The sequence below is a fragment of the Oreochromis aureus genome, linkage group 19 (assembly GCF_013358895.1).
Source record: "Oreochromis aureus strain Israel breed Guangdong linkage group 19, ZZ_aureus, whole genome shotgun sequence".
In the NCBI taxonomy this organism is placed as follows: domain Eukaryota; kingdom Metazoa; phylum Chordata; class Actinopteri; order Cichliformes; family Cichlidae; genus Oreochromis; species Oreochromis aureus.
In genome coordinates this window covers 9,086,429-9,109,466 of record NC_052960.1, presented here as the reverse complement: position 1 = coordinate 9,109,466, position 23,038 = coordinate 9,086,429, and the positions used below count along the sequence as shown (strand labels likewise).

General features: G+C 38.7%; 3 protein-coding genes across 4 annotated transcripts; all 3 read left to right on the top strand.

Moving 5' to 3' along the window:
* Positions 1–1,841: 1,841 nt before the first annotated feature.
* On the top strand, positions 1,842–8,940 carry LOC116315241 (zinc finger protein 501-like). 2 transcript variants are annotated; one of them, XM_031733478.2, is made up of 2 exons: positions 1,842–1,934; positions 6,561–8,940. In XM_031733478.2, the coding sequence occupies exons 1-2, from the start codon at positions 1,925–1,927 to the stop codon at positions 8,036–8,038; spliced, it is 1,488 nt and encodes a 495-aa protein (XP_031589338.2). In that variant the 5' UTR covers positions 1,842–1,924; the 3' UTR covers positions 8,039–8,940. The 2 variants fall into 2 exon arrangements, with proteins under 2 accessions (XP_031589338.2, XP_039458981.1); XM_039603047.1 differs by having other exon boundaries at positions 1,871–1,934; positions 6,573–8,940.
* A 3,196-nt stretch (positions 8,941–12,136) lies between these two features.
* LOC120434719 (oocyte zinc finger protein XlCOF20-like) lies at positions 12,137–17,203 on the top strand. The gene is made up of 2 exons (XM_039603025.1): positions 12,137–12,206; positions 14,254–17,203. Exons 1-2 carry the CDS (start codon positions 12,197–12,199, stop codon positions 15,666–15,668), a joined length of 1,425 nt encoding a protein of 474 aa, XP_039458959.1. The 5' UTR covers positions 12,137–12,196; the 3' UTR covers positions 15,669–17,203.
* Positions 17,204–18,149: 946 nt separating this feature from the next.
* On the top strand, positions 18,150–21,521 carry LOC116315188 (zinc finger protein OZF-like). Its single transcript, XM_031733393.2, has 2 exons — positions 18,150–18,223; positions 19,297–21,521. The coding sequence occupies exons 1-2, from the start codon at positions 18,214–18,216 to the stop codon at positions 20,748–20,750; spliced, it is 1,464 nt and encodes a 487-aa protein (XP_031589253.2). The 5' UTR covers positions 18,150–18,213; the 3' UTR covers positions 20,751–21,521.
* The last annotated feature ends 1,517 nt before the right edge of the window (positions 21,522–23,038 follow it).

Genomic DNA, 23,038 nt, shown 5'->3' with positions numbered 1-23,038 from the left:
TTTAAGACATGTGACTGTAGGGAACATCCTCCTGACAGACCAGAGAATTTTATCTTATTATGATTTAAAAAAAACACCAGCTGGTGGTCCACCACAGCCCCTCTCCTCTGCCGCAGCTGCGCCCAGTAGGAGTAGAGTTTCATTCAAGTCTCTTTCAGATATTTATTACTGCACAGAGCACATCTACCCAGTTAATGAGACTCCAAGAAACAAGCATTTTTACTCAGACCCCTGCTTTTACAACCATCTGTGGCACTGTCTGCTTCATTTTCCTTTCCTGATTCCTGGTTCTAAGAAAACTGATAGCTTTTGTGGAGCTTTGGAATACATACATTCAAATAAAAATATAGTTTGTGTTTATTTATTTAGACTTCGATGTATTATGGCTGTTGTAGTTCTCTAATGAATCAAAATGCTATATATACACACAATATAATAGACATGAAATACCAGTCACTTTTTAAAAATGATTTATTTAATATTGTATTAACAAGTGAACAAAGTGCCCTTTTCACATTAAACTGGTGAAGATGTTTTAGGAAAGATTTAAGCTAAATATAGACCTGTTTTTTTTTTTTTCCATTGTGACTACTCAAGCTTGTTCTAAACAAGTGGGGACTTTATGAACAGAACATTGGTTTTGAATTGTATTTGTTGTAATAATGCATTTTGTATTAAATGCATTGATATGCAATATTAAACATTTAGTTGAACTTCTGATCATTCTTTGAAAATGTTTTGTTATATTTTACAATTGAACTCAAGCAGTATGAAACCTGTAAAATGCAAACATTTATAACACTTACAGTATTTTAAAGGAATTAAAAGTTAAATATTCGCCATCCATTCACACCAATTGGCAATTTAGAATGACCATGCCTAACCCCATGCCTCTGGACTGAGGGAGGAAGCCAGAGTACCTGGAGAGAAGATGCAAACTCAACACAGAAAGACCCTGGTGTGGTGGAATTAAGCTCAGAAACTTCTTCCTGCGAGGCAACAGTGCTAACTACCATGCTACCACCATGCCACCACATAAACTCAAAGGACTAATAAAAAACTGCCCTAGATCTCTTCTGGCTTGGATAAAGCTTTTTGTAACCCTTCCAGCTGCTCACTTTAGGATTCACCATCATCTTCCTCCATCTTTTACTATCCCTGTCATTCATCTCTGTCACGTTGACTCTCTACATCTCCTCCTTCACCCCATCCATGAATCTCCTCTGTGCTTTTCCTCCTGCCTGGCAGCAACATATTCAACATCTTTGTCCCGTGTATTCACTATCCACTAACCATCTCAGCCTTGACTCGCTAAATTTGTTATCAAAATGCTCAACCTGAGCTGTCCCTCTGATGTTCTCATGTCTAACCTTGTCCATAAACTCCAGCTCCCTTCTTTTTGTCAGTGCAGCCATCTCCACCCACCCCGTCCCGCTTTAACTATCTTCTGTACCTCTCTTATGCACTGCATGCAAGTTATCCCCAGGTGTTAAATCACCAACCTTCACTACCTTGTATCTTCACAATATTTATTAGAATCATAATCAGAATACTTTATTGATCCCTAGGGGAAATTGTTTAAATTAAAAAAAATATATATTTATTATTTATATTATAAATATTTATAAAAAAAAATAATTAAATTACAAGATTTTTGTAATAAAATGAAAAAACTAATAAAAAATAACGTAAATTACGTAATCTACTGTCTTTCTTGCTCAAATCGGTCAGTAGAAGAAGACTGATACCAGAAATCATGATCCTCGCGTACAGATTTTGCACATTCTTATCACATCCATAGTGCGTGTCCAGGGCTTTTATTATGAAAGGTAGGGGCAGGAAATATGTTCTTTTATCGACGAACCGTCATGTTTCCGGTATAGATGCAGGCTCTAGCATCCAGATGTGTTGTTGACACTGTGTGATGGCTCCAGGTGAGTCTTTTAAAGATGTTGGATTAGCTGACTACTAATTACCTAGTTGGTGCATGTGTTGTTAATAAAAATCACACCATACGCTTACTAATAATTACGTCGGGCAGCATTGACCGGTTGTGCTATGCTAATATATAATCAGCTACACGAAATTTGCTGCGAAGGGAGGCGACTTCGGCAGAGATGCAGCTCGGAGAAGCACAACTTTGGTTGAAGTATAATTCTTTTATTGTGAAAAAGATCACGTTTCTATCTAAAACAAATTGAGAAAAACAACAAGGATGAATCCAAAGTTTAAGATAAGTGTGCATAGCATTTGGAATGCCTTTCATATTTATCATAATGCTGATGAGTGTTTTCAGATTTGCCTCTAACACCAAAAACTCCAGTGCAGAAAGTGTTGCAGGGTTTTATATACAAAACTTGAAATTTCCCTCTAGTATAATTCTTGGAATTCACCATGAATCATTAATGGCTCTGCCACACTGGAGTAAGAATGGGCAATGGTGATTGCATTATTATTATTATTATTATTATTATTATTATTATTATTATTATTGTTATTATTATTATTATTATTGTTATTATTATTATTATTATCATTATTATTATTATTTTTAATTACATTCATGGTGGTCGACCAGTTTCGATTAGAAAGTGTTTGGTTTATTGTCTCAGACTATTTGCAATTCCTCCCAGAGAGATTAATGAAGGTCTGCCAATGAATTGCCATCTAATTTGTAACCACAGAAACATTAGCAACATGTTGCAATCAGTCTGAGTCACTCTGCAGTGAAGAGTACGACTCTGTGTGTGGAGGAATTTTATGAATTTCTGTGTCAGATCTATGACTTTCTGGCTTTACTCTTACAGATCATTATTGTGAATTTCTGTGTACACAGACTGCAACAGATTTGCAATTTATGCTTATTTATCACAGCTAATTTTCATATTTTCACAAACAGACTGACGTCATTAAATAGTAAACCGAGTCCGTCAAACTGTCTTTTTTATCAGGGCTGCAGTTATTGATTGAGTGATCAAGCAGATTATTCGATCAAATAAATGTGACATATTAAAATCAAAACAAGAAAACATTTTCTTAATTGCAAAAATAAATAACTAATAATATCAGTTATAGTTATGTCAGTATATCAGTAATTAAAAAAACCAAAAACATACCACATACATACAGCCTAAATTAAATAATAAATTAAAGTAGTGTTTACTCTGTCTTGTTGGAAGGCTTCCTTATATTATTAGGGGGCAAAATTTATAACATATGTTTTTCTGTTTAGATGTGCTAATAAATGAGCCTGTATGTGTCTGTAAACCTTTAAAGGGGCATGTAGTGGCTGCAGTGAAGAAAAGTGAGCATATTAACTTTCTCAGAGCTGAGGTTTTCCCTGTGCAACGTTCTGATGGTGTACATGTTAATAATGAATATTAATAATAAGTTAGAGTCCAGCATCACAGCCCCAGGTCAGTAGCTCACAGTTTTACTGCAGCAGAAATGTTATATTTTGAAATAAAAATATGCTTTAATTAATATAATTCATTGATATTTTATATTATTATATTATATTTTGTAGGGCTGTCTTGGTTGACACGCCTCTGCAATGTTGCGTGGAGATCAGGGGGAGTACCCCTGGATTGGCAGACCAGGGTGGTGGTTACCATCAGAAACGGGACCGGAGGGCGTGTTCCAATTATAGGGGAATCACACTCCTCAGCCTCCCTGGGAAGGTCTATGCCAGGGTGCTGGAAAGGAGAGTCTGTCCATTAGTCGAACCTCAGATACAGGAGGAGCAATGCGGTTTTTGTCCTGGTCGTGGAACACTGGATCAGCTCTTTATCCTCTCAAGGATACTTGAGGGTGCATGGGAGTTTGCCCAACCAGTCTACATGTGTTTTGTGGACTACAACCGTTGCAAGAGTTTGGTTCGCATAGCCGGCAATAAGTCGGACTCGTTCCTGGTGGGTGATGGGCACCGCCAGGGCTGCCCTTTGTCACAGATTCTGTTCGTAATTTTTATGGACAGAATTTCTAGGTGCAGCCAAGCGGCAGGTTTTCACTTGGGTGGTCTCAGAATATCATCTCTGCTTTTCGCGGACGATGTGGTTCTGTTGGCTTCATCGGGTGGCGGCCTCCAGCTCGCTTTGGAACGGTTCTTAGCCAATTGTGAAGCGGTGGGAATGAGAATCAGCACCTCCAAATCTGAGGCCATTGTCCTCAGCCGGAAAAGGGTGGAGTGCCCACTCTGGCTCAGGGATGAGTTCTTGCCCCAAGTGGAAGAGTTTCAGTGTCTCGGGGTCTTGTTCACGAGTGACGGGAGAAGGGAGCGGGAGACCAACAGACGGATTGGTGCTGCGGCTGCAGTGATGCGGACGCTGTACCAGTCTGTTGTGGTGAAGAGAGAGCTGAGTGTAAAAAGCGAAGCTCTCAATTTACTGGTCGATCTACGTCCCTACCCTCACCTATGGGTACGAGCTGTGGGTAGCAACCAAAAGCACGAGATTGCGGATACAAGCGGCAGAAATGGGCTTCCTCTGAAGGGTGGCTGCCCTCTCCCTTAGAGATAGGGTGAGAAGTTCGGCCATCCGGGAGGGGATCAGAGTAGTGCCGCTACTCCTTCACATCGAAAGGAGCCAGTTGAGGTGGTTCGGGCATCTGACAAAGAAACATCCATCCGGTGTTCCCCCGGATGAGCTGGAGGAGGTGGCTGGGAAGAGGGAGGTCTGGGCTTCTCTGCGTGGGCTGCTGCCAGCCCCAGATAAGCGGAAGAGGATGGATGGATGGATGGATGGATGGATGGATGGATGGATATTTTATATTAATTTAAATCTGCAAAATAATGTTATGAAAGCCTTAAAATAAATATGTTAGCAGAATGTGATGCCCCCACTTTAAACTCACCCCTGCTTGCTTCAGGTGTCACTGCGATAGAAAGTTAAATAAATCCTCTTTTTTTTAAAAAAATAAACAAACAAACAAATAAATAAAACTTTCTTTTTTTTATTTTTTTACTTCTGCTGCGTTACTGTATATTTCTTGTAATGTAAAACAAACAGCAGCTGTTGTAGTTTGTTGAACAGGTGGTTTAAATTAAGGTGGCAAATTACAGCATCAAGTCCACCTGAGCTCAGCGTCTCGCTAAAGGCTCCTCTCTTTGCACTGCACCATGTCTTTGTAGACTGTCTCTGGCTCCACGTTAAACTATGACAGGTTACTGCTGCTATTGTGTTATCAGTCTGGGGGGCGACTTTGGCTTAATATTTTAATCTTTTTTATTCACACACATGCTCATAACTGTTTCTGTTGCAGGTTGATGTTTAGTTGTAAATGTGGATGAAATACTTAGATGGTGACAGCTGTGCTATGCAGAGTCATGGATTAAACAAAGCACGGAGCAAAGAATTTGCATTGAGAATTCTTTTGCAATCGAGCTATTTAAATGAGTTATGAATGGTTACAGACTCACATTTCATCGGCATTTTGCACCAAAATCTCTGTGAACATAGCACCTGATTGTGAGTGGTGACCTGAAGCAACCATTTCAAAGACAACAAGATCACAAGTTCACTGCACACGCCACAGTAATTTTGGTGGCGACGCAGTCTCCAACCTCTGCTTCCCCTAATCTGACTGTAGTGTAACCAAGCTATAGTCAGTGTTCATGAAAATGTAACTGTGTCCACTAAAATGTTTATTAACTTCTTTAGCTCAGAACAGGGATTTTGGGGGAAGATCCAAAATGCAATATGTCTCTTCAACAGAAATCTGTGTATTGTTTGCTCTTAGTTCAGGTTATTTTTTTGATCATTTGGCAAGAAGAAGAAGAGTGCATATAATGTCATATAATGTAATGTAAATTAAACGCCAGTTACATCATAACATTTTATTTCATATTGGCTCGGGGTGAATTTTTTATTTTTAGAGATCGAGTCCAGCCGTCTTTGTGCACTTTTCTTTAGTTGAGATGAAAATACAATTCTTTGAAATTAAATTGTTTATTACTTATGAACTAAGGAAATATATAAAAGGCAGCCAGTACAGCCCATATATTTACTACTGTGTGTGAGAGTGCAGGCCAGAGAGAGCTACATGGCATCAAATGAAAGGCAACAACTACATTGTGTTCATTCTTAGGCTAATACGCCTGTATGTCGCAACATACCAAACAGCAAGTTCATTTTTAGCAATAATACTACTGCTATTTTAGTTTGAATATTAGGGTAATCATATTATTGAGAAAGCTTCTGGCAACTCACAGAATTAACTGTAACACGTAATTTCCTTCTTCAGTGCGACACTGAATCCACCTTAATCCACCATGTAAGTGAGCAGGATTACTATTGCATCAAAACACCATCAGTAGGGTAAAACTAACCTGTGTCACAACAGGCCTGTGCTAATCTTATAATTCACTGGTGGAAAACCTTAAGTGGTCAAGTTGCCTTGAAATCATAGTTAGTAAGGAAACATTGTTACGTTATTGGTGGATTTCATTTTAGTATTTTAATAGTTTTTTGTTTTATTGGTTTCTACAAGCAATTTTGTTTAATTTGATCAAATTAAACTCCTTACAAAGTTGTCATTGTTCATTATGAGTGTGTGTGTTTCAGTGTTTCCCGCAGATGTCCAGCAGCTGTTGGTGATAAAAGAAGAGATTCCCTATGAATGCAGCCCTAATCTGGACCATCATGACTCAGAGCTTCTTCACATAAAGGAGGAACAGGAGGAACTCTGGAAAAGTCAAGAGGGAGAACGGCTCAGTGGGCTGGAGGAGAATAACTCTGGGTTTGCATTCACTGCTGTTCACGTAAAGAGTGAAGATGATGATGAGAAACCTCAGTTCTCAATGCTTCATCAAAGCCAAACTGAAAACAGCAGAGAGACAGAGCCTCCAGCTAGCAGCTCAGCTGAACAGATAAAAACAGAAATCAGTGAAGAAGACTGTGGACCATCAGAACCAGAACCACATGCAAACTGTCATTTACAATCTAATACTGATGGAGAGACTTCAGAGTCTTCTGAGACGGAAGTCAGTGAGGATGATGATTGGCAGGAACCTTTGTCAGATTTTGGACCAGAAACTGATGACAGCGACAGCGGGTTAAACAAGAGCAGAGCACCTGTGTCAAGTGTAAATAAGGATGTGGGATTTAAGATTGCAAAACAGTCTTTAAGTTGCTCTGAGTGTGGTAAACAGTTTGTCTGCAAGCAGTCTCTTCGGAAGCATGTGACATGTCACTCAGAAAAAAGGTCTTCCAACTGTTTGGTTAATGAGAAGCATTGTAGAGTGGATCAAAACTGTGATTCTCATGTGACAGTCGACACAGGAGAGAAATCAGTTAGCTGTGACGATTGTGGTAAAAGATTTAATCAAATGAGAGATCTTAGAATACACACGCGAGTCCACACAGGAGAAAAACCGTTTGATTGCAGTGAGTGTGGCAAAAGATTTAGATATCAAGGAAGTTTGTATGTACACATGAGACTCCATGGTGGAGAGAAACCATTTTCTTGTAATAAATGCGGTAAAAGGTTTAACCTCAAGACAAATCTTAACAGACACTTAAGATCCCACACTGAAGAGAAACCGTTTAGCTGTCACATTTGTGGACAAAGATTTAACTATAAAAGAAATCTTAACATGCACATAAGAGTGCACACAGGAGAGAAACCTTTTAGTTGTGACGATTGTGGACAAAAATTTAACCAAAACAGAGATCTTAGGAGACACATGAGAGTTCACACAGAAGAGAAACCGTATGTCTGTGGCGATTGTGGTAAAAAATTTAGTTATCAATGTAATCTGAAGAGACACATGGCACTTCACAAAGGAGAGAAACATTTTGTTTGTGGTGTTTGTGGCAACAGCTTTAACAGAGAGGGGAATCTAAAGATACACATGAGAGTCCACACAGGAGAGAAACCATTTGGCTGTGACACTTGTGGTAAAAGGTTTAACCAAAAGATACATCTTGAGACGCACATCAGAGTTCACACAGGCGAGAAACCTTTTGACTGCGAGTTTTGTGGCAAAAGATTTAGACACCAGTGTAATCTAAAGATACACATGAAAGGTCACACAGAATAGTTAAGTAATAGATACAAATTGAATTTCAGCTGTTCCCTTATTCGCAAGGGGTTGCCACAGTTTTTACACATACCCTTGCTTACACAATCCAGAAAAATATTCACATTGCTTCAGTTGTTCCACATTTTTTTCATGTTACAGTTTTATTTCAAAATGTATTACATTTATTTTTCACCTCAAAATTCTACAAACAATCTTAACCCCAAGATCACAAAGTAAAAAAGCTTGCTTGAAATTCTCACAAATTTATTTAAAATCAAAAAGCAAAATTTAAAATGTTCAAAAATATTCACACCCTGTGCCGTGACAATCAAAACTAAGCTCAGGCAGCTGAGAAATAAGGGTAAAAGGCTTTAGTCAAGGAGGTGACCAAGACCCCAATGGTCACTCTGACAGAGCTCTGGCATTGTTCTGTAGAGAGAGAAGAAACTTCCAGAAGGACAACCATTTCTGCAGTACAGTGGTCCTTCGCTATAATGCGGTTGACCTTTTGCGGCCTCGCTGTTTCGCGGATTTTTTTTTTGTGTGCAATTTTGCATGCTTTCTTTTTTCAGTGCATTGTGTTCTGCATCCTGATCAGCCGTAGACCATTGTCAGTCAATCTCCTCCATGCCGTGTCTGCTGTACAATACAGAATGCATTCAGCTTATCAAATTTACATAAATCTTCGATCGCTAGCAGTGTCACTCTGAAGTGCTGTACTGTATGTTTGTAAGTTTTCACCTCAACAAACACAACAATGTCGATGAAATGTTTTGCACTGTCAAAGGCACTTGCGATAGCACCCAAAAGGTAGAGGAAGATGCTAACCATTGCACAAAAAGTTGGACTTCTGGACATGCTAAAGGACGGTAGAAGTTACCGTATTTTTCAGACCATAAGGCACATTAAGCAAGTCAGATAAGTCAAACTTTACTCAACTCATTCTTCTTGCTTCCTCTACTTCCGTACCATTGATTAATTAATGCTGAATTCTCTTGCAGCTGCTCTATTCCCATGTTCTGGACCTGAAAACAAGGTTTGATCTTTGGTTTCATTCTACAATACTGGACTTATTTTTCTACGAAGGTTTGAACTTTGTTTAAACAAGAGAGAAAATTGTGTAAATGTTCATGCCTGTCTGAGAAAAGTGTATAAAGTGTGTAGTGAGGGGGTTTACAGCCTTAAAATATCTATAATAATTGTAAAAAAACAAAAAACAACTGGCTACTTTGTGGATTTCACCTATCGCGGGTTATTTTTAGAACGTAACTCCCAGGATAAACGAGAGACCACTGTACTCCACCAATCAGGCCTTTATAGTAGTGACCAGTCAGAAGCCACTCCTCAATAAAAAGCAAATGACTGTCCACTTGGAGTTTTTAAAAAACCACTTGAAGGACTCTCAGACCATGAAAACAAAATTCTCTAGTTTGATGGAACAAAGATTAAACTCTAGCCTGAAGGTCATCTCTGGATTAAACCCGCCACCACTCATCAACTGGCCCATACCATCCCTACATTAAAGCTGGCAGTGGGAGCAACATCATGATGTGGTGGTGTTTTCAGCAGCAGGAACTGAGACTAGTCATGGTCAAGGGAAATATGAATGCAGCAATGTTTAGAGATACCTTGAACTGGAGTGAAGACTGATCTTCCAACTGGACAGCAATCCAAAAAAACTTGAGGCTGTAATTGTGTGTAATTGTTTGTAATTGTGCTTCAACAAAGTATTGAAGAAAGGCTGAGAATACTTATGTACATCTTATGGATTTTATTTTTAATTTGCAAGAATTTTGAGCAAGCGTTTTTCACTTTGCCATTATCTGGCAGTGTTTGTAGAGTTTGGGGTTGAAAAATGAGGTTGTAACATAACAAGGAGCAAGGAAACCACTGTGAATACTTTTCAGGTGCTCTGTGTGTCTCTTCCCAGGATCAAATCTGAAAACCACTACACTATGGAGACATTCATAAATTATATGAATAATAGATTAATATATATGAAGCCATTTGGGTCTGTAGCATATTTTGAGAAACTCCTTCAACATTTTTAACCCTATGCTTTTATGTGTGTGTGACACCAGATTATTAAAGCAACTTCAGATGATAACATTCTCTCTGATCTGTCTAGGACTGAGGGTCTAGAGGGTATCAATACGTTTTGTAACAGCCTTTTATCTTAATGGAATGATTTTGAGTATCTTTCAGTCATAATTTCTAGGTATTTTGTTGTTTGTAGCATATAAATAACTCATATGTATATACAGCATGTCACTATTTTGTACATTTATGAGACATTTTGCTTGAATTGGGTTGTATTAATTTTTCATTTTACATGACGTAAAGTTAGATTTTGATAATAAAAGGAGAGATGTGGTAGTAGGTGAAGTGTCAGTAATGTGATCAGTGGCGATGTTACACTGAACAGTAAATAATGTGTTAGTTTTAAACCACAGTGTTGCCATTTTAACGTGTCCTCTGTAAGAGTATTTTTTTGTTGCTGAATTTGAAATATGTATTTTTAAAGTTAATATTTGTATATTATGTTTTGAGAGTCAACATTGAAATTGCACACCAGCAAGCTGCATGTGCATCACCTGGGAGACCTGCTCTTGTCAGATTGGTTATCATGTCCTTTAAGATTAAGGCAGAGGCAAATGATGTGATGAGTGTAAAAAATAGTCAGTGCTCCAAATCCTTTAAAATATTTATATTTCACTGTGAGATAAACAATTTATATTGAAATATAGAAAATCTGGTATTTTCCCCAGGGTGCAGGGTGATTACTAAAAATCCAGTTTACTCCCAGTTAGCCTATACTGGAGTTTTTTTGGATTTATGTTGATACTTACAGATATTACTCACCACATTTTGGAGTGAAATAATGCGCTCTTTACCTCACTACACTTACCCGACAGCTGGGATATTAGGAAAAAGTTATGGCACATTACTATTACTCATTTATTTCTCATACCTAACACCTGTTTATATTATTCATATAATAAGGTATGAATGATGAAATAATATTCATTAATTATTCATATGGTAGAGTTATATGAATATATATGGTGTATGTTCTTTTTGTTTGCGTCAGCAAAGGTATCTTTCTTTAGTGTTAGTGTTGGTTCTGTGGGTGTGCATTTGCACATGTGTTTTGGTAAATCTTTGATTAAAATGACAACATGTCTTTAATACATGTTGAGGAAATCTGCTCATTATAATTTCTCAGTTTAAAACATTTTAGGTGTGAAGTCATTTAATATAACTTAATATTTATTACAGTTTTCATCCATCCATCCATCGATTCGCTTCCGCTTATCCTTTTCAGGGTCGCGGGGGGCGCTGGAGCCTATCCCAGCTGTCATAGGGCGAGAGGCGGGGTACACCCTGGACAGGTCGCCAGTCTGTCGCAGGGCTACAGTTTTCATAATTGAAGAAATTTGTTTTTCATTTTTTTCATTATTTTTTTAACAAAACATAAATAAACAGCTCTGTTTGTACTTCATGCTGGATGATGTTCAATTTATAGTTATTTCACAAGAATAGTTGTGATCATTTTTTTTTTATCGCAGCAATATCTGTAAATTGCTTTAACAAACTGCTTCTTCGTGAGAGTGTCGCTTTGGTAAGCAATCAGTCTGGTACTCTATTACTTCTGCTTAAGTACGAACATGAAACTGCAGAGGCAAAGCTTTAACCCTTTTGCTCTAGCCTGTATCTTCAGATAATGGATAACACATCCAGATTGTTTAAAATACAGATAATTTAGTAGTCACCTATTTCAAGCTTGCATTTTGACCCAATTCATCTCTTTTGCTTCACACAGACTGTTTTTTATGTATGCAGTAAAAACCTACTTAAATGTAACTGGTCGAGAGAATTACAAGTTAACTACAGGAAAGCTTATGGTACAAAAAGTGATGGCATTTTCCCTTAGATTGCATTTTTACTTCAGTCCCTCTTTGCTTTACACACACTGTTTTCCTGTTCATTGTACAGAAGGCGATGGTCTTTGCCATACAGATTCACTGATACAGTTTAAGGATAGTAAAGAACGTATCTAGGGCTTTTATTATGAAAAATAAACCGGAAGTAGGTGCATTATTGCGCAGGAGAAGAACAAGTGGTGTTTCCGGTGCGGGTGGCGCATCATCAGGCAGGAGCATCCAGAGGTATATAATGGCTGCGGGTGAGTGTTTTGAACTTGTTGAACTAATTAGCAGTGATCTGTGAGGTCAGCGGGTTTTTTGTGAATGAAAATCTCCGCATATGGCTCCAAACAGTGCGCAGCTTGTCACGTTTGCATCAGTCTGAGCAAGCGTCCCCCTAACATGTAGTCAGCTACATGAACTGCTACCTTCCAATAGAAGGAGAGAAGGAGCTGAGGGAGGCAGCTAAGCGACACACGGACATTAAGCATGGTCGTGTGGGAGTAGTGAAGGCAGACACTCGTCTGATAGATACAACCCCATTTCCAAACAAGGTTGGGACCCTGTGTAAAATGTAAATAAAGACTGAATGCAGTGGTTTGCAAATCTCATAAACCCATATTTAATTCACAATAGAACACAGAAAGCATACCACATCTATAAATGTGGCGATCGTGGCTCAAGAGTTGGGAGTTCGCCTTGTAATCGGAGGGTTGCCGGTTCGAGCCCCAGCTTGGACAGTCTTGGTCGTTGTGTCCTTGGGCAAGACACTTCACCCGTTGCCTACTGGTGGTGGTCAGAGGGCCCGGTGGCGCCAGTGTCCGGCAGCCTCGCCTCTGTCAGTGCGCCCCAGGGTGGCTTCACATCACCAGTGTGTGAATGTGTGTGTGAATGGGTGGATGTCTGGATATGTAAAGCGCTTTGGGGTCCTTAGGGACTAGTAAAGCGCTATATAAATACAGGCCATTTTATAAATTGGGAAAATGTACCGTTTTAAGAAAAGAAATGAGGTTTTGAATTTGATGTTGGGACAGGGTCATGGGCACGAGAGCATAGGAACAGGACGAGCAACCAACTTTGACTGAGGGGCATTTGGCTCAAGTAAATTTACTATTCCATTTTTTAAAGAAAGATAAAAAAAAGAAAAGGTGCTTGCTCCACATACAGCCTGCATAATTACAGCTATGCATGTACACTCAGAGAGCTGTAGCCACAGTTATAAAAGTGCATACATGTCTGATTGCAGAGGCAAAGAAGGAGACAAACAAAAGAGATATTATCTGTGGGTGCAGAAGCAGATCACTGAACTCACCACACACCAGAACAGCTGACTACGAGCAAAAAGTATCTTCAAAACATTAACATTTGATTTGCAGAATTTTAGACTGATACTTTAAAACTAGCTGCACGAGCTGATGTGTGCCCTCGTTTTTTTGTCTCAAAGAGACGTCTTCATAAAGTCTGACCTGCACGGGTCCATCAGCTCAGTGTCCCCCTCGCTCATGCTCATTAGCTTTATTGCTGTACAAGCACTGAACCACTGTTAACCAAATAAATAATCTAAGCTCGCACTGCACTAACTTATTGACGATATGAGTGTTTAAGGTTTGAATTAGTAGATTTTAGCTAAGGTTAGTAGTAGTAGTGGGTGTAATATTCAGTAATAGGAAATGCTGGGGTGAGAATGAATTTGGAGCATTGTAAAGGTGTATGATACCAGTAGCTGTACATATCAGAGGAGGAGCTGTGTGGCTATTGTTGAGTTGTGTATTTTCGGCAGAGATGAAAACTGAATACTCAGTCGGACACTCAGAATTGTTGAACTGGGAGAATATAAACAAGGCATTTGTTTACCCTTCAGCCGTAAAAGCCTGATAGGGTATTGTTGCCACCCCACCTGGTTGATGGACGATGTGGACACCCAGGTTTGTGCATGTGATAAATCGCGAAACGAGGTGATGTATTGTTTTGAAATTCCTAACGTAGGCACATAAACTGAAAGTCTCAGAGGACCTTAACCTTAAGGTTAAGGTGAGAAGTCAACTTTTCTGAAAATGACTCATGATTTTCAAATTTATAGCATAGATTCATCTGCTATGAGGCTGAGGGGCAGCACTGCTGGCTGAATGGGATTGGATGGGAATGTAATTTTTTATTAGCTTGTTAGTTTAGATTAAGTTAGATTATATTTAATAGCGCTGTGTATCCACAGTCATCTCTGATCTCACTGACATGGAGTATTAATACCAGTGATAAGTTATCTGATTATAGAGTTTTTGTTCTTAATTATGAGTGTGTGTGTTTCAGTCTACCCTGTAGATGTCCAGCAGCTACTGGTGATAAAAGAAGAGGTTTCCCATGAATGTGAATGGACCCCCAGTGTGAACCATCCTGACTCAGAGCTGTGGAAAAATCAAGAGCGAGTTCACTGTAATGGGCTGGAGGAGGATATCAAGAGGTTTCCATTTACTGTTGTTCATGTGAAGAGTGAAGATGAAGAAGAGAAGCCTCAGTCCTTAAAGGTTCATCAAAACCAAAATAAAGACAAGAGAGAAACAGAGACTCAAGCGAGCAACTCCTCTGAACAGAGGAAAATAGAAATTAATAAAGAAGACTGTAGACCTACAGTTTGGGACAGACATCCAAATAATAATTTACAAACAAATACTGATGGCGAGGCACCAGAATCTTCTGAGACTGAAGTCAGTGAGGATGGCTGGCAGGAACCTTTGTCAGATTGTGGACCAGAAACTGATGACAGCGACAGAGGGTTGAACAATGGCAGAACACCTGAGTCAGGTGTAAATAATGCAAAACACCCTTTAAGCTGCTCATTGTGTGGTGAACAGTTTGTCTGCGAGCAGTCTCTTCAGAAACACGTGACATGTCATTCAGAAAAAAGGTCTTCCAACTGTTTGGTGAATGAGAGAAGTTCTAGAGTGGAGCAAAGTGTCGATTCTCAGATGAAGCGATTTGGATGTGATGATTGTGGTAAACGATTTAACCAAAAGAAAGATCTTAGAGTACACATGAGAGTCCACACTGGAGAAAGACCATTCTGTTGTGCAGATTGTGGCAAAAGATTTAGATATCAAGGAAGTCTGAATGTACACATGAGGCTCCATGCTGGAGAGAAACCCTATGCTTGTGATAAATGCGGTAAAAGATTTAGCCTCAAGACAAATCTTAACAGACACATAAGAGTCCACACTGGAGAGAAACCATTTAGCTGTGACATTTGTGGACAAAGATTTAACTATCAAAGAAATCTTAACATGCACATAAGAGTGCACACAGGAGAGAAACCTTTTAGTTGTGACGATTGTGGGCAAAAATTTAACCAAAAGATCGAACTTAGGAGACACATGAGAGTTCACACAGAAGAGAAACCGTATGTCTGTGGCGATTGTGGTAAAACGTTTAGTTACCAGTGTAATCTGAAGACACACATGGCACTCCACAAAGGAGAGAAACAGTTTGTTTGTGGTGTTTGTGGTAACATATTTAACCAAGAGGGAAATCTAAAGATACACATGAGAGTCCACACAGGAGAGAAACCATTTGGTTGCGATTTCTGTGGTAAAAGATTTAATCAAAAGATACATCTTGAGACGCACATCAGAGTTCACACAGGGGAGAAACCTTATCACTGTGGATTTTGTGGCAAAAGATTTAGACATCAGTGTAATCTAAAGATACACACCAAACTCCACAAAGAATAAATAAGTATTGAGAGTCTCAATGGGATTTCTTCCCCTAACTACTAATAGTGATGCCCACCAAAATAATCTCTGCAAACACAATGATGTGCAACAGTGTTCTTATCAGTACTGTTTTTATTTTTGACAAAGCTAGCCACAGTTTCTATTTTTCAAGGGTGGAAAATGTTTGTCATTTTGTTGCCAAAATTCAAAAATGTGTTTGTTTGATTGTTTTTCCTTGACATAACTGTTCTTTTCTTATTCATTAATTTTACTCTGCTGGTCCATAGAAGTTTCTCCAATTCTCGTCTTTACGTAGCAATAAACTGTCCTTGAGAGTTCAGTCAGACTTGTGCCACATATCAAACACACAGTTACCACTATAAGATATCCTTTTCATACTATATATTGTCTTCATCATTCTGGTAAGTGATAGCAGTCTGTCAGTCAGACATGACAAACATTAACACTAATAAAGGCATCATTAATATAAATACTGGTGTTAATAATTTCAGAGTCTCAGCTGAATGTTCACTACTTAGAATAGTTTTCATTTGCTCATTTCTTAACTTACTTATTTGCTTTATCACACAAGATCACTGAAACCCAGATTTCCAAATGAATAAGCGCCAGAAATCTTAGCACCAGTTATCGGCCTTCACATGTATTTTCTAACATGATGGAAAATTCAGATGACGTTGCATTGCAAGTACCTTAAACCACTGACCAATGTAAGGATGGCCTCTGGTATTTTTAAAACTGTTAACAGATTTGCCTAACACCTGAAAAGTCTGAGTCAAGCCTGGGAGGAGACGCAAATCCCAAAGAGGGTTGTGTCATGCAGGACATCTGGTGTAAAAATCATGTAAAATTCAGTATGACTGCAAAACTTCTTTATGATAAGCATATTGTGTATTTGTGGTAGCATATTTTTTTATTTTATTGATTGATTTCTACTCATTTCCAATAGTATATTTAGCTCATTCAGCCAAAGGACCTGTGAGCTTATCGTTACTCATTAGTCCCCCTATAGAAATGGTCAAACATACACGTAATGGTCTTTGGGCTTTACCTTACAATGTAAAGCGTCTCAAGATAGCATAATTTCCTTAGGGATTATTAAAGTATTCTCATTCCGATTCTGAAGATCAAGGTTACGTTTGTCACTTTACAGGCAATAATCTGTGAATTGTGAGAAAACTGAGCTGCTGGGTTATTGACATTATGGTCTTGTTTTTGGTAAATTAAAAATATGTATATAGAGTATATTCCACTTTGACTTTTATTTAGTAAATTTATGAGATATTTTACTTGAATTAACCGTCACTAATTTGCACAAAGATAACTACTTTTGCTTTTTTAATTGTGTTCTTTTACCGTGCTGTAAATAATGTTTAAACCTGGATTATAACAGCACCATTAGGTATGAACAGTGAGATTGATGGTGATGTTAAATTAAACAGTGGTTTTTGTGTTGGTTATTTGTGAGGTGTTATCATTTTTGTTATGTACAATAGTGACAATGTTTTTGTTTTTGATTTGTTAATGAATTAAAAATTTAAAGTCGAGCCAAGTTTATTTATATCACTCATTATATCACAACAGACATCAACCAAAGTGCAGCACAACAATCGGTAAAACAATTAGAAAGACTGATTTACATAACATTAGGAGGAAAGGCTAAAGAGAAATGGTGAGTCCTTAGTTGAGGTTTGTAAGCTGTTATTGAAGCAGGAAGTCTGACCTGGAAGGGGAGATTATGCCAGAGTTTCAGAGGTACGTGTTTATACCCCAGTCTGATAGATACTGGTACTTGTGTATGAGCCGATGCAAACATTTACAAGTGAACAAAGGAATTTTATAGGGAACTCTAAACTACACAGGTAGCTAGTGTAACGATGCCAAGGCTGGTGAAATATGTTCATGTTTTTCTTTACCAGTCAGATAAGGCATCTGGTGTAAAAGATCTCCCAAATCAAACATATGGAGCTACCACTTTGGCAATAAGGGAACAGCCAAAAGTAGCTGCTTCAAATTTTTAAGACCACAAATTTTTTACCAGACAGATGTGTAGCATCGTCTAGAATTAATTCTTGGCGTCTAGCATTACTATTGCATTAAAATCCACTGATAAAATCCTATGATTTGTGCAGACAGACACTTCTAGTCTGTCCAACTCATACATTCTGAAACTGCACGAATGTGTTACATTTTTAGACCAAGACATTTCAGACTGTCTAAAGTTTTGCATAAACATCGCTGTGGATTCAATTCTGGAACATTTTGTGATGTAAGAAACCACAATATAAATTTAGACTAATACCCACTGTTCTATTGATTGTTAAAATACAGATAAATTAACCTGAATGTTTCTCTAAACAAAACTGCATTGAATTTAATTTTGATCTCAATGAATACAGTTTTGCCGCTCATGATCCAGCAGTGTATCTAGGACTTTTATTTTGACAAAACAGAGATCGGAAGTTGTTGAATTATTGCACAGGGGAAGGACGTGAGATATTTCCGGTACTGGCGGCGTATCCAGAGGTAGAGTTGAAGCTGTCTAATGGCTGCGGGTGAGTGTTTTGATCAAAAAATTAATACCGAACTCTGAAGCCAGCGGATTTTCTGTGAATGAAAGTCTCCGTATGTGAATCCACACAGTGCGCAGCTTGTCACGTGTGCATCATGTCAGACAATCTGCACTAGCTTCCCCCCTAATATTTAACCAGCTTCATGAGAAATGCTGCTTTCAAAAGGAGGAGAAAGCTGATGGAGGCAGCTAAGAAAGCGCTGCGGTCAGACAACCAGCAAGTGTTGATCTCTTGTAGTTTATTATTAATTTAATGAGACTATAAGCATGATCACCACTGTTACAATCAGTCTGTATAGCCTTATCTAACAAATCAAACTTGTGCAGCCAAATCTTGTTTTGTTAAAATAATTCCTCCCTGAAAATAGAAAAATTTTGACTAATAATTAAATGCAGAGTGTTGTAAAGGGCACATGGTGAGTGAAAAAATGTGAGATAAGAAGTGCTTCATGAGAATCAGCCCTGCCTGTTGCAGGATTCCCAACAGTGAGGATTTAAGCTGAATCCTAAAGGTAGAGATCACTTCTGTCTCTTGTATCCAAACTGGGAGCTGGTTTGACAGAAGAGGGGCCTGAAAGCTGAAGGCTCTGCTTCTCATTCTACTTTTAAAAAACCTGGGATCTACAAGTAAGCCTGCCGTCTGAGAGCAAAGAGCTCTGTTGGGATGATACGGTGCTATGAGGTCATTAAGGTAAGATGGGGCCTGATTATTCAAGACCTTGTATGTGAGAAGCAGGATTTTAAATTTGATTCTGAATTTAACAGGGAGCCAATAAAGAGAAGCCAATATAGGAGAAATAAGCTCTCTCTTTCTAGTCCCTGTCAGTACTCTGACTGCAGCATTGTGGATCAAATGAAGACTTTTCATGCAGTTTTTAGGACATCTTGATAATAATAAATTACAGACGCAATAAATACATGAACTAGTTTTTCAGCGTCACTCTAAAACAGGATGTTTCTAACTTTCGAGATATGGGACTAATGAAAAAAAACACTAGTTTAATATGCAAATTGAGCTAGCTGTCATTGTTCATTATGAGTGTGTGTGTGTTTCAGTGTTTCCTGCAGATGTCCAGCAGCTTTTGGTGATAAAAGAAGAGGTTCCCCATGAATGCAGTCTCAGTCTGGACCATCATGACTCAGAGCTTCTTCACATAAAGGAGGAACGGGAGGAACTCTGGAAAAGTCAAGAGGGAGAACAGCTCAGTGGGCTGGAGGACAATATCTCTGGGTTCCCATTCACTGCTGTTCATGTGAAGAGTGAAGATGATGATGAGAAACCTCAGTTCTCAACGCTTCATCAAAGCCAAGCTGAAAACAGCAGAGAGACAGAGCCTCCAGCTTGCAGCTCAGCTGAACAGATAAAAATAGGAAATTATTCTTCACCAGATCCAGTCAGACACCCCCATCCAGATACTCCTTTACAATCCAGTACTGAAGGAGAGGCCTCAGAGTCTGAAAAGACTGAAGTCAGTGAGGACGATGATTGGCAGGAACCTTTGTCAGATTGTGGACCTGAAACTGACGCAAGCGACAGCCGGCTGAATGACAGCACAATAACTGAGTCAGGTGTAAATAATGATGTGGGATGTAACGGTGCAAAAAAGTCTTTAAGCTGCTCTGAGAGTGGAGAACAGTTTGTCTGCAAGCAGTCTCTTCAGAAACACGTGGCATGTCATTCAGAAAAAAGGTCTTCCAACTGTTTGGTTAATGAGAAAATTTGTAGAGTGGAGCAAAGTGTCGATTCTCAGGTGAAACGATTTGGATGTGACGATTGTGGTAAACGATTTAACCAAAAGAAAGACCTTAGAATACACATGAGAGTCCACACAGGAGAGAGACCATTTGGTTGTACTGAGTGTGGTAAAAGATTTAGATATCAAGGAAATCTGAAGATGCACACAAAAGTTCACGCAGATGAAAAACCATTCAGGTGTGATGATTGTGGACAAAGGTTTAGCCGAAAGACAAATCTTACCAGACACATGAGAGTCCACACGGGGGAGAAACCATTTGGCTGTGATGAATGTGGACAAAGATTTAACCATAAGGCAAACCTTAAAATACACATAAGAGTGCACACAGGGGAGAAGCCCTTTAGTTGTGAAGACTGTGGACAGAGGTTTTACCACAAGACTGATCTTAAGAGACACATGAGAATTCACACAGAGGAGAAACCGTATGTCTGTGATCACTGTGGTAAACTGTTCAGATATCGATGTAATCTGAGGAGGCACATGTCAGTTCACTCAGGAGAGAAACGGTTTGTTTGCGGCGTTTGTGGTAACATATTTAACCGAGAGGGAAATCTAAAGATACACATGAGGGTCCACACGGGAGAGAAACCATTTAGCTGTTACGTTTGTGGTAACACGTTCAACCGGGAGGGAAATCTAAAGATACACATGAGAGTCCACACTGGAGAAAAACCATTTGACTGTGATTTTTGTGGTAAAAGTTACAGACATCAATACAGTTTTAAAACACACATGAAAGTCCACATAGTATAGATACTGCACTGTTGCACTTCATTAAAACAACACATTTCCTAATATATTTATAATATTCTATTTAAAATATTTTATTCTTTAAAAAAAAAAAAAAATAACAATTGATCAGTGTACTTTGATCTGTGTCACAGATACAACCCAAGAGTACGAGGGCTGCATGTTAGTTAGCATGAAAGGTAGAGGCACTGACAGTCAAAGATGGTGTGGATTTAAAGAAGAAATGTTTTTAAGGTGCTTTTTTACTGTTTTGTGTACAATGTGCACATTCAACACCTGCTCAACAACTTAAAATGTACAGTATTATGTCCATGTCCAGAACTTCTTTACACTTCTTTTACTTGTCTTAGGTATCCCACAATAATTTCATAATGGATCTTGAGATACACACTGCTGTGGTGTCCATAAACGTGGAGTCTATGTGTTTTATATGCGTTGCCAGCAACAAAAGAAAAAGAATGCTGGGACTTCTTCCCCTCCTGTGTCTTTGTTATGCTCATTCTGTCTGTAAACATAGTAGCTCAAAAAGTTTTGGATGAATTCTGATAAAGACTTTGTAGGGGTGTGGAGTCATGTTAACAATCCATTAAAATTTGGTTTACATTCACTGAGGTCTTCAAGGCCAACTTAATAATTTATTGCTTGAAAATTAGTAAAAGTCTTAAAACTTAGAATATGATCCTTAGAAGTGTGGGATGTGTATTGGCAGCATATAGCAAGTATCATATAAAGTATCTAAATCTAAAATATGTCACAATTGACCTCTGACCTCTCCTTCAAGGCCAAAAGATTGATATGAAGTTCAAAGTGATAAAAATGTTAAATAGGTTTTTACCCCTCAGCCGTAAAAAGCTGACGGGATATTTTTACCTTGCAGTTTGGGCGCGCAGTGTGGACACCTAATTTTGTGAATGCGATAACTGGAGAACAAGGCGAGATTTTCAAATTAATTCGAATCTCAGTGACCAGTGATAGGTGCATGTACAAGAAAGCTTAGGGAAAGTTCATCAGCCACCAGTATCTTTGTAAAACTTCTTTCAAAAAATGTCTTTTATCTTTAAAACAGTTCTTAAAATTCGACTCCCTTTGTTTGTATTGGAAGCATTTAGGAAATGATACGGGTATATGGGGATTCTAAATCTCACATTATAGTTTGCATCCCAATATCATGTCATATTTGACCGCTGATCTCAGTTTTACATTTCATGTCTGCCTTTCTGTCAGGTTTACCCCAGAATGTGTTATTTGTACAAACAAAATCTCCTTCCAGGAATTTGCTGACATCTGTGAATCTTTATAATCAGGCAATAATTATTATTGTCTCACTGAGAAAAGTAAATTCAAATAATAAAAAAAAACATGAATGCAAAGTGGTGAATCAACAATACTGAACACAATCACAATAGCTGTGGGCTGCATCAATGCAATGTGGAGTTGCATTCCCATGGAGGTGCACGTGAGGTTACTGCATAGATTACCTTGTAGGTTTTCAGAGCATTTGTGGTTAAAACATACCTAATGTCACGGTGAGCTGAGTGGCAGGCAGTGGTTGGACTCAGGTGCAGGACTCAGAGACGGAATATTTAACTTAAAGGTGGCAGTTTTTATTCACTGGCAGAAAACAAACTTAGAAACACAATACATGAACACGAGAAACAAAACCAAAATTCAAACTAGGAAGGATGATCTAAACTGGGAGTTCATGACGTGGCATGACATAACCTGACAAAACACGACAACTTTGGAACACACAACTAACGCAGAGGGCGCAACAATGGGCCGGGAAAAACACAGGGCTTAAATACATACTGGTGTAATCAGGGAATGGGAGACAGGAGGGAAACACAGCTGGGATAATGCACTCATGATGAGACACGGGGAAGCAGAACTGAAATCATACGCATGGGACAAGGACTACCAAAGTAAAACAGGAAACTGAGACAAAGCACCAAGATGCAGACTAGACACTAAGACGCGGAAACATAGGAAGCTGAAGCACAGAGATGATACAAAACAGAAACCACAATCCAAGGACTAAAGATGTAACCTAAGCAGAAAACCATAAGTCATAATAATAATCAGAACTATCAGTTCACCAATAAACACAAAGCACTGGGTCCGTGACACCCATGGCAATATTAACACAGAAGTGTAAATCCAATGAGCGGCTTTATTCAAAAGCCAGACTTCGCAGCACGGTGCAGGTAGTGCATGGATGTGATCGATTGCTCCAGCAGAGGAAGAAGGCACCTGAAAAATGCTTTCAATAAGAAATGCATCAAACAGCTGAC